The sequence below is a fragment of the Eschrichtius robustus genome, chromosome X (assembly GCF_028021215.1).
Source record: "Eschrichtius robustus isolate mEscRob2 chromosome X, mEscRob2.pri, whole genome shotgun sequence".
Lineage (NCBI taxonomy): Eukaryota > Metazoa > Chordata > Mammalia > Artiodactyla > Eschrichtiidae > Eschrichtius > Eschrichtius robustus.
Window position 1 is genome coordinate 29,589,065 of NC_090845.1, and position 12,001 is coordinate 29,601,065.

Here is a 12,001-nt window from a genome sequence, read left to right on the forward strand (position 1 = left end):
TTGGTGTCAGTGTTAGCTGTGTAATTCTAAAAACTGTAATTGCCAAGTATGACCGGAACACAATAGGCGCCCACTCCTTAGGCTATTTGTTCTTAAATTATTCCTTGTTGTGCTTCTGGTAGGAGAGTAACATAATTGTGAAGTTTAAACTTGTTGTAACTTCGGTAGATGTCAAAGGAGAATAAAAATACATACTGATTCCATATATATGTGTTAACGTATGGTATTTGTTTTTCTCTTTCTGACTTGCTTCACTCTGTATGACAGACTCTAGGTCCATCCACCTCACTACAAATAACTCAATTTCGTTTCTCTTTATGGCTGGGTAATATTCCATTGTATATATGTGCCACATCTTCTTTATCCATTCATCTGTCGATGGACACTTAGGTTGCTTCCATGTCCTGTACAACAGAAACTAACACAGCATTGTGAAGCAATTATACTCCAATAAAGATGAATTAAAAAAATACATACTGACTGTGTGCTCCCGTCTTCTAAGGAAATACGGAATTTCAGTTAAATAACTCACATTTTAAAACTGTTTCTAGTTAATGTGTTACAGACACCCATACATGCAAGCTAATACAAATTCTTGCTCTCTCAGCTTGGTGCTAAATAATAATATTCTCAGGAAAACTAAGATGCCATTAATATAACTCCCAATACGATTTTATTCATGAAATAAACATTCACACTCTGTAATGAGATCAGATTTCTCTGGGTATAGGTTTTAACCGTATCATAGATGAATGAATGACTGAGTTGTTAGATCTGTTAATGCTGATACTATATGACTTAAGTTTTTGTTTTGAATAGTCTTTTTGTTACCCAAGACTCTTGAGGAATACTGTTTATAATCACTACCAGCCACAAACAAAGCTTCTGGAATAAATCCACAGTAAACAGGATTGGCATATTAAAGGATCAGTTTTTGACATGGTTGTTTTCAAATAGTAGGAAGGATGATATTCTCTGGAGGAATTTTTATTATCTAATTAAATATTTCTTTAGTAGAATAGTGTCAGATGAACTCATTAGCTGAACATCCTGGTTAGCCATGTTCCCCTAAATATTCCATGACCAGAAGAAGAGCTGTACAACTCTGATTTAATGCAGTAACAATGGTAACCAATTCTAGCTGCTTCTTTTATCACACTCCATCAAAGGAATACAAAGAAGTCCAAATTAAAATCAGTTCAGTAATAAAAAGAACATGTGCGTTTTCCAACTGTTCTAAAGCCTCTTCCTATCTTTAAGCAAAGTTCACTCAGTAATTATCTTATTTATGAAACTAAGAGAAGGATGTTTCTCTTATGAAATAAACGGCTTTGTGCTTTGAATGCGGAGGGCATCTCAAAACAGTCAAAAAGAAAGCAGTGTTGAATGTCATCAACTTATTTCCTCCCACCCACTGTTTTAAATCATTTGCTTGGTTCCAATGTATACTACACTTACATAAGTTGTTTATGAAGAGCCAAATTAATAGTCTTTGCAATTGTTTTCCTTGGAATTTGGAGAGCTGACAAATGAATTAGTAGAAAATGGCAATTCTACATGAATTAGCTTTTAAGTCTCCCTAAGAGGCTGATGCAGAACTTAATAAGAGACTTATTAGGAGAAGTAGGACAACTTAATTCAGATTGATTATAGACTTCGGTGACGGCAGCTGGGGTTCAAATGAAACTGAAAAAGAACTTATATGCACTTCAAAGTATGCTAAGCAGATGTCTGAAACAATTACTCTGTACTGCCTTTTCAGAAGTTTCAAAGGCAGGATGGGAATAGCATGGTAAATGAAGGCTCTGTTTGCCTAAATCGAGGTAGGGGCTTTAAAAACACACACAGCACTATCTAAAGTCAGATGCCTTCGGTAAGGAACGTGATTTGACATTGCTACCCTAAGTAACTTGCTTTTAACTTTATAAACAAAGCAGGAAATGAGAGCGAATACATGGGAACTAAGTAATAAGCTCTCCTGGCAACACTAACTTACACTTAATTTTATGTCAAACAAATAATTTGGTTAGGAAATTTAAGATGATTAATTCCTACTTTAGTTTCTAAGCTCTAGTAAGGCCAACAATGACCATTCTATTAAAAAATAAATACTATACTTTTGAAGCATATAAGTGACAATTACTATAATATGCCTTCTTATAGATATATTCCCAGATATTAAAGGCCAAATCCTACGCTTTAAAACATCACAATTGTATGCTTTGAAAACTAGATAAAACCCTAGTTACTCCATAGGACAGGCATCAGTTCCATTTTTAACCCAGATTTATAAAGGATTATATCTTTTTTGTTTGTGTTTTCTTCTCCATCAAAGGCTTACATAGTACACATAGCATTCGTATAAAAACAATAACAAAAGCCTCCACAGAGCAATTCATTTGTAGCCAATAACAAGTAACAAAATATTACTAAGCTTTCCTTTTCCTACTACAGGTAGTACACCTTATTCATTGTGGAGATATCGATCCTTTATTCAGAGTGAGGAGAGCTTACATATTTTGAATCATTTTAAGGGCTGCTCTGTGATGGTTCTGCCTAACCATGCATCCCCTATCTCTGCAAGAAAGGATTATAAACTTTCTCTATAAAACTCATATATAAGAAAGGATTTAAGGTCAACTCATATAAATGACAAATATAACAAAATTGATAAAATAATAATAAAATATTAGAACCAGGGTTAAGATGAGAAAAACAGTAAGGGAAGACAGAGTTATGTGAACACGGCTGAACGCTTCCAGCTTCCAAAAGTGAATATGAAATTCTAATGTGTTACATCACATTTCACATTACCTATCAGGAGGAAACATACTTGGTTTTCTCAATGTCAAATTCTGAGATAGCATTTCTTTGACAAATTTCTCAGATAAGCCAAGCCACAGGTAGTCTGAAGAGAAGCATGTGCCAGTTTTCTTCTTACATTTTTAGATGTGAATGTTGAACATTAAGTCAGTCAGGATGGCATGCATGGTGGCTTCATCATCACAGCCCCTCTTCTACTACACACATCACTACATTATTCTCAATTATAATTCCAAAAAGGTCTAATTAAAATATTTTGTTGTAAGAACTTTAAGGAAAAACTCACAGAGTCCCTGTCCTTGACTTTTCATAGTAGAAAAGGTCAGTTGAAAGTCTGATTAAAACACAACACAAAAACGTAAAATGCATAACTACATAGATGTGACAAATTTGCATATCCCAAGATGTCAGCCTGGGAGAGCCTAACCACGGTGTGTGAAAAACTGTGTTTCAAGTCAACTGGCAAACTAAGGGCAGTGAAATGTTTCCGGCTCAAGAATGATGGAGCAATCTGTGTTAAGAAACCATGGTAGATTAGAACAAAGAGACAACTGGGGAAAACAACAACTCACATGAACTTTTTCACACAGGAATTGTTCTTAAGAACAAAAATGTCATATGTAGACTTTAGTTGCAAAAGTTGTTCTACTTTATTAAAACCTGCATATGTTCCACTTATAGATCTATGTAGAACACTTAGTGATTCCAGGAGTTATTCTCATTCCCCATTACTACAAGGAAAGTAAGGACGTTTGTATAGTCACATAAGCATTGGTGTTATTTCCAGTAAAGTGAGAAATCATGATTCTGCCCTTAAAATATTTGATAAGCAGTATGAATCATGAATTTTAAAAATAAAGAGGCATTTAAAATTTGAATTTTATTCTAGTGGTTATTCCTATGAAGCTATATTTGGAAGGGTGAGATTCTCTTAGTGAGCTGAACAGTCAATATTAACATTATGTTCCTTTCTCTTGATTTATTTTATGTACACTGTCCTAAAGATGATTACTAGTAATAAGGCCATATCCATAGTGTCCCAGGACTCAGTTGTTGTTTTATCCATTCTCCAAATCCAAAAGCAGCATTTGCTAATGAAATGATGTAATGCTAAATCCCACAGAAACACACATTCCATAGTTACTTAAATAACAACTTCTTTAACAAATGAGATCCGAATGGAGGTGGATATTATGAGACAGTCACTGAGGTGATGAAAACAAACTGAGATGGGTATATAAAATGTTCTTCTGGCTACCTGCCTAGCTATCTGTTTGGAGTTCCCTACAGCGTGGAGCCTCTGAGGGCTTAAATTGCTGAGTAGAAAAATGGGAATAGTGGTTTTCAGTACTCTTCTACTTCTTTTCAAAGTAAGTTTTAGTTAATAAAATTCACTCCTTATAAACTACCACCACCAAAGTTTCAGAGTTTCAAATCTGGTACCATTGAGATGCAACAGAAAAAAAGATGGGTTTTCATTTCCATTGCAAAATGAAGAGGAACTACTGAAGGGAAATAAATATATATGAATTCATATAATCTATAGTTTTAAGATATGCATAAAATATTTGTACAATACTGGTTTAGAAACCAAAATAATCACATCTATTATGACCAGTACACACATATTCTTTTTTTTTTTTTTTTTTTTAATTTTGGTCGCACCCCACAGTATGTGGGATCTTAGGTCTCCGACCAGGGATGGAACCCGTTCCCCCTGCACTGGAAAGCAGAGTCTTAGCCACTGGACCACCGGGGAGGTCCCATAAGCTCTTTTTAAACAAGCATTTAATGTATATATGTTTTGTTATTATTGGGATGAGGATGAGGAGTCTTACCAATTAGGGCGTGGGAAACGAAATTCGTCTTAGGATCAAGAACAGATGAGAGAGGGGAACTGAAAAGAAGACTGCAAATAGGGTTGGGTAAGGGCCAGTTGCTATTTGAGCTGTTCTGCTTTTAGTTAGTTTTTGTTATTAAGTCATGCTGTATACATTCTCCATCCATATTCATTATCCTACTAATGCTCCTGTGTGATAGATATGGCTCAGAATGAATCCCTTATGTCTGCTCTAAAGCCTAGACATTCAGCCACTTGATTTATTAACTAATTTACTTCCTTTGGGACATTCTTTTAAGTTGATTTGCCATTTGGGGGAAACATTTTTAAGAATTTAGTTCCTATATTTTTGGATAAAATTCAGTATTTTTAATGCTGAATAGGTAATACATTTCAAAACATTAATTTTTATGTACACAGAAATGTTAACCATTGCTTTAAATATTAGACATGGGGTCAGAGAATGTTGGCGAAGATATTTTGGAAGTTATAGTCAAATTTTTAATCTCCTTTTAAATCTTCACCTACTAGTATAATGAAGAGCTTTTCAAGTCAACTTTAGACTGTAGGCCTTCACGAGGACAAAGACCGAGTCTGTTTCATTTATAACTACATGTATAGCACATTTTACAGTAGCTCACAAACAACTGTTGAGAGAAGGAATAAAGAAGCTGAATTGGATCCTTGCTCTTAGGAACCTCACTTACTTTCTATGGAAGAAAAAAAATACATAAGTGACTTGCCACAATATATGTGAAGTTTAAGTGTGACAATTTAAGCATGTGTGGTGATCTATGAAAGCACTGAATTAAGGGCAGTTTCTTCTGCTTGGTGGGAGTTGGGGGTGGAAGACGGGGAAAACTCTAAGGACAGATGCCATCTGAGTTGGGCCTTGAGGGCTGAGTGGAAGTTCACCAGGCAGATAAGGTGGGCTGATCCAGGCAGAGAGAAGAACATATGCAAAGGCAGAGAGTTATGAAAAAAGATGGCATATTGGTGTAAAGGGGGGTGTGGTCAGTGTGTCCTGAATGGCCTAGAGGACAGAAGCAACAGTCAGAAATTTAAGCCAGGGCTAGGAAGAAACAGGGCCACCTGCCCTCTGCATCCACTGGACTTCATCGTCAGGCAGGCAGCTTCCTGCAAAGAGTTTGGATTAGAGTTGGGAAAGAATGGAAATACAGATATATCAATAAAGAAACTGTTCATTCATTCATTTCACTAACCAAATATTTAAAATGCAGTGTTTGTGATATGCCAGCTACACTGACTGGGGAATGGGATTTAAGGATGTATAATAAAACAACCTGACTAACAGATGCTGGGGACCAGAACAGGACATTGGTTGAAAAGAGGAGAGAAAATATAAAGGAGATATTCTGAGGTAAAATGAGCAATCAAGTGCAGTCAATGAAAATGTAGAAGGATTTAAGGACGGACCTCAAGTTTCTAGCCTGAGCAACTTGTTGGATTATGATCCATTAACTGAAATAGGAAACACAGAAGAAAGGGCAGGTAAAAAGGGATATCGGTAGGGGAATGGGTAAACAGGAGAACAAATGGACTTGCTTTCAGAATGGTTGCATTTCAATTCTAATGGCATATGGGTTAGCAGATCAGAAAAGAGATTCAGACTAGAAATTTAGATTTGTTACCATCCATGCCATTTCAAACTAGGGAGCATTTATACCATAAGAAGAGAACTGAGCTAAGGTTTTTATAGAATAAAAAGGGAACTGAGCTAAGGTTAGAAACTCGGGCATACCAACATCTGAAGGGGGTGGGGGGGTAGAGTTTCAGAACTGAGGAAAATAAAGGAAGAAGAAGAATGTGGATGAAACAGTGTCATGAAAGCCAAGGGAGAAGAGACCTTCCAGAATGAGGGGGCTGGTAAACACGCCAAATGCAGGTGAGGATTTCACTTCTTCTGCATTTGGATCTGGGAGGACTTTTGTTAGTTTTGACACTAGATAAATAGACAAAATATGTTTCAAGTTGCTGGTTTTCAAAATGATACTCCTAAATATGTATATTTTTTCTTTATAAATACATTTATCATCTTTGTGCCATAAGGGAATTTAATTTTGGTCTCATGGACAGTATTCCAAATATAGAGTGATATTTCCTAATAGCTGCAGTGGACTAATCCAACGCAAAATTGTATTATATACATTGCCTTCTCAGGGAAGGGCAGCATTACTGGCCTCAGCTCACAGAACCAGAACTCACCCAAGTCATATAATTCAGTTAGCAAAAAGGCCAAAAACTAGACTCCTGGCTCTTGATTAAATGTTGTATTTTTCCCTACTGTGATACTAAGAACCACAAATACACACACGCATACACATGTAAATCAGACAATTTTAGTACACTTAGCTTAATTCCCTGATAGCAAAATCAAAATGATTTTTTTGCCCTGTAACTTCTTAATATTTCATTTTATATTACTGAAGACAGACATGATTAGATCACTATCTTCTCTTAGAGAAAATACCATGTGCCAGAAGACTTTGAATTTGTGAAAGATTTCGAATGCTTAAGGGTCCTATTTTTAACTTTGTGAGAAGAAAATACTGCAGATGAGTTCAGATTAGAACCTGTTCTGAATCTCTCAAAGGGCCCTGAAGCCAAGCAGTAGACGGTACCTTGACTTTCTCCAGGTGATCTTGGAGGGAGTCAATGAGGAGATCGCCCACGGGCTGCCACGATCCCTTGATCACTTCAGCTTGGCGCAGTTTGAGGTCCAGCTCATCCGTGGCCTCCTGAAGTTCCTGGAGTCTTTCGAGGGCCTCATCTATTTTTCTCTGCCCGTCAGCTGAGTGCAGGTTCAATTTTTCCCACTCAGTGTTGACCTCCTCAGCCTGCTTTCGTAGGAGGCGTGTGACATTCTGGGCTTTCTCCTCAGGAGGCAGCTCTAAATTGGTAATACAACAAGGTTTTAGGCCACATTCATTTTCGTGTTAAAAAAAAAAAACAAACATTGTTGAAAAGGTCATACTGGAAAAAAGAAAGAGTACACTTTAACAAGAGGCCAACCTACTGATTAGTGGCTCTTTTATACTTTGGCATACATTTTGATATAGTTTAGCACATCTGAAGTCGTGTCTTCCTGAGTGAATCTGTTCTACTTTATATCAATCAGATAATCCAAGATTCATTTAAGCTACTGAGTAGAAAAATGTTAGGATGCACACGACAAGCTCTAATTTACTTCAGGCAGGCTCTTAAATTGAAAATTAGCTTGTAGTCTTTGTGACAATAAACTTCCTCCTCACAGATTATCTCTTTTGTTTATTATTTTCTAAATGTTTCAATAATTGATCGCTAATCTCTTTTAATGTTTATTTATGAATGTGCAAACAGATTTATGCATGCTGCTTTATGATTCCTTTTTCTTTTTCAACATCAAGGTTTAATTTGAATTGATTCTATTTAACCTAGAAAATATGAGAGCTATCCAGACACTGCCAGCAAAAATGGATGGGTCATTCTGTCACCACTGATCCTTCTATCAATATGTTATTACAGTTCCACATTCAATTACCTCTGGGCTCCTGGTAGAGTTTCTCTAGTCCTTCCAAAGGCTGCTCTGTCAGAAATATTCGTACAGTCTCAAGAGTACTCATGATTACAGGTTCTTTCGTTTTCAATTCCCTCCTGAAGGCCTGTGAAATGAGATGAAAAGAAATGCTTATGTGGCTTGTGGCATTCTTCTCAAAATTAATCCTGGGTACTCAGAACTTGGTTATAAAATTCCCAGGTCAATTTCTATCTCCTTGATTTATAAACTGACAGTCATAAAATGATAAAGAAGGCTCGACAGATCTTTCTTTTAATCAGGAAAACACTGTGTTTGTAAAATTATTCTGGAGAGGATAGGGGAGCTTTCAAGATATGTTAACGTCCTTTGATTAAGATAAGAGTGATTTATTTATATAACTTGACTACCAAACTTGAAATCTGGAGCTAAAGTTGTAAGATATATATTGCAAAACCCTAGCAGGGGGCTTCCCTGGTGGCACAGTGGTTAAGAATCCGCCTGCCAATGCAGGGGACACGGGTTCGAGCTCTGGTCCGGGAAGATCCCACATGCCATGGAGCAACTAAGCCCGTGCGCCACAACTACTGAGCCCATGTGCCACAACTACTGAAGCCCACGTGACTAGAGCCCATGCTCCGCAACAAGAGAAGCCACCGCAATGAGAAGCCCGCGCACCGCAACGAAGAGTAGCCCCCGCTCGCCACAACTAGAGAAAGCCCGCACACAGCACTGAAGACCAAAAAACAAAAAACAAAAAACCCTAGCAGGGCTAATGAAACTTACACACACCCAAAAGAACAGATATCGAGACCATAATGGGAAGCCTAAAGGGCCACTTGGAAAAACTTAGGTTGTACTGAGGTATACAACCGATCTAATTCATAATCACCAGTTAATTCTGTCGAAATGTCTGACAACGAACATAATGATGTGTTAATAGTAAACTGATAAAAACTAATAATGAATAAACTAATAAAAAACTAAGTAAAAACTCAACGCTTTTGAAAAATACCCATTACATTTTCCATTGTGACTTCTTTGAAAACAAGAGAAATGTTTTGAGGTATACTGAAGGTAGAAATTGTGGGAACAAGTTTCTATAAAAGAGTGAGCCTAGGGCTTCCCTGGTGGCGCAGTGGTTGAGAATCTGCCTGTCAATGCAGGGGACACGGGTTCGAGCCCTGGTCTGGGAAGATCCCACATGCCGTGGAGCAACTAGGCCCGTGAGCCATAACTACTGAGCCTGCGCGTCTGGAGCCCCTGCTCTGCAACAAGAGAGGCCGCGATAGTGAGAGGCCCACGCACCGCGATGAAGGGTGGCCCCCGCTTGCCACAACTGGAGAAAGCCCTCGCACAGAAACGAAGACCCAACACAGCCAAAAATAAATAATAAATAAACAAATTAATTAAAAAAAAAAGTGAGCCTAGAACAGGTGTTTTGAGGTCATCTAAATTAGTTATCAATTTTAATCTCTAATCTGTAATCTTCTTTGATACAGGGGATTAAAAGAAAAGCAAAATGCACACTTTCTGCCTTCAAGAAGTTTCTGAACCAAAAGAAGGGAGAAAACTAACACACTAGAAACAAAGAAAACAATAAAGTTCATATATAACCAAGTGCTAAGGGTTGTGAGACATCCTGAGAGGCTAGGATAAATTAACAGATATTCTGAAACTACTGAAGATAGTTATTAACCCAGATGCGGCAATCCCAGAAGGGAAGATGTTAATTAAAGTATTAAATATCACATAAATGCTAAAAGACCAGGGTAAAAACAACAGTAATAATAATTGCCCTGATCTAGGGCTTAATTATTCATATCTTTTTTCAATTCTATCCTATTTTTAGTAATGTTGCCTATTGAATTTAAACCGTGCTCTGTTACTGGGAGAAAACTTAGCAGTATCTCCTTTAAACTTCAGATGTATCATGTCACAGGAGTGCCCTAGAAGTGGAATGTATGACACATTTATAAATAAAATCCTAATGGTGTTCACCATTCAAAGGAATCCTGAGTCTGATACTTTGCAAAATGATTCACCTTCCAAGTTATTTACAGTTTAGTAGAGAGAGGCAAGGTTTTTGAGCCAAAATAATGAAATTCGTTAAGTGGAATATTAGGATTCAGCCTGTGGATAGGGATGTAATTTCTGTATAGTAGGATATTCTTGCACCCTTGAAATCATACAGAGTAGGTGGGTTATCTACTTTGCTTACATGTAAAGCTGATTTTCCCTCTAATATTTCATTTGCAATCTCTGTGTTTGTGTGCGTGCGTGTGCACTCACACACACGTGAAGGTATGTGTATATGTGTACACATTTCTTGTATTCCTGTATTTTTTTCAAACATCTAATTTTTCTAGCTTCAGGAAAATTATTATTTTACTTTGTCTCTCCATTTGGACTTGACAATAGGAAGCTGATACTGATATTACTAATTATAAAAATAATAATGGCTCCCTTTATTGAACTACTATGTGTCAGTGGTTATACTAAAGACCAGAAATACAAAGTTGAATGCAAAACAGCCCTTCCTGTGTAGGAACTTATAGTAAATAGTGGAAGAGTCGAACATGTAAATAATTTCAACACAATGTGGAAAGTGCTATAGGCTTGCACAATATGGGAAAGGAAATTGGGAAAGGCTTCTTGGAGAAGATAGTATTCAAGAAGAATTCTAAAGCATGAACATGATGAGTTAGCCAGGGAAAAGCAGGTTAGAGGAAGAAGAAAGAAGACGAAAATGCAGGTGCAAAGACAGAAGGCTAATTCAGTGCGGCATGTGCAGTTATCTCAAGTAGGCCGGTGTTTCTAGAAGATAAAGTACAAGGAGAAGACATGTCCAGAGATGAAGCAGGGTACTGTTCTTATCTTAAACTATATTAGACCTTTAAGTCAGGATTTGAACCTCAACCTATGACCATATACGCCCTGCTAAGAAGTCTAGGTGTTGTCTCATAGGTAATCAGGAGCCTTTGAAGGGATTTAAGCAGGGGAGTGGCATGGGCATGTGTGCATTTCAAATAGACTTCTCTGACATTAGTACAGAGTATGTATTTGAGAAGGACAGAAATGGAATCAGAGAAAACGGAGGCAATTGCAAGAATTCAGTGAAAGATTATGAGGATCTGAACCAGGGCAATGGTACCAGGGCAAAAAAAAGAGACAGACAGAGTAAGGAAATGTTTAGAGAGTAGAGATGTGGGAATTTGGTAACCGAATAGATGCTGGAGAAGAGAAGGGGAGGAGCAAGGATGACTCCTAGTTTCTAGCTTGAGTAAAGGAGTGAACGCTGGGTGCAATTAAACTAAATGTGAGGAAATAAACTCTCCTGGATTTCTCAGTACACCTATAAAAAGTTCCAGCCTCGTGAACACCTTCCCATACCATGGGAATTAGATCTGTAGTCATTTGTCCAGTTAATTTCTCTGATCCAGAGGGCCAAATGGTTATAGCCCGGAGTAGTTTCCTAGGTTAAGCTCCAAGTTGTCAGAAAGACTGGAGTAGCTATCTCTGTAGGTATTTACATTTCGAAAATATAAAGCCAAGACCTTGGAGACATTTCTAGGTTGTAAAACCTGAGATGCATGGGGCTAGCTGGCTCCTAGAGAAGTTGGAGTTGGGACTCAGGCCCATCACGTTTCCAAGGAGACCCTTTCAGGGGGGAGAAGAGGACAGTTGCCTACTTCTCCTTTATAAGCAGAGAAAAATCATTTTTCCCTGGTTACTTTCCTATGGAGCACGCACCCAGCCACTCATGTGAGAAAATTTTCATCAGATCTCACCATGTCTCCTTA

The 12,001-nt window shown here is 37.5% G+C and overlaps 1 protein-coding gene across 4 annotated transcripts in view; it reads right to left on the minus strand.

Moving 5' to 3' along the window:
- The window catches only part of DMD (dystrophin), a 1,739,631-nt gene that overhangs the window by 376,000 nt on the left and 1,351,630 nt on the right, over positions 1–12,001 (minus strand). For all 4 annotated transcript variants that reach the window (XM_068533306.1, XM_068533307.1, XM_068533305.1 and 1 more), the window contains 2 exons: positions 8,205–8,325; positions 7,306–7,574 (listed from right to left, as the gene is read on the minus strand). In XM_068533306.1, coding sequence (XP_068389407.1) covers positions 7,306–7,574; positions 8,205–8,325 — 390 coding nt within the window. The remainder of the gene's footprint in view (positions 1–7,305; positions 7,575–8,204; positions 8,326–12,001) is intronic.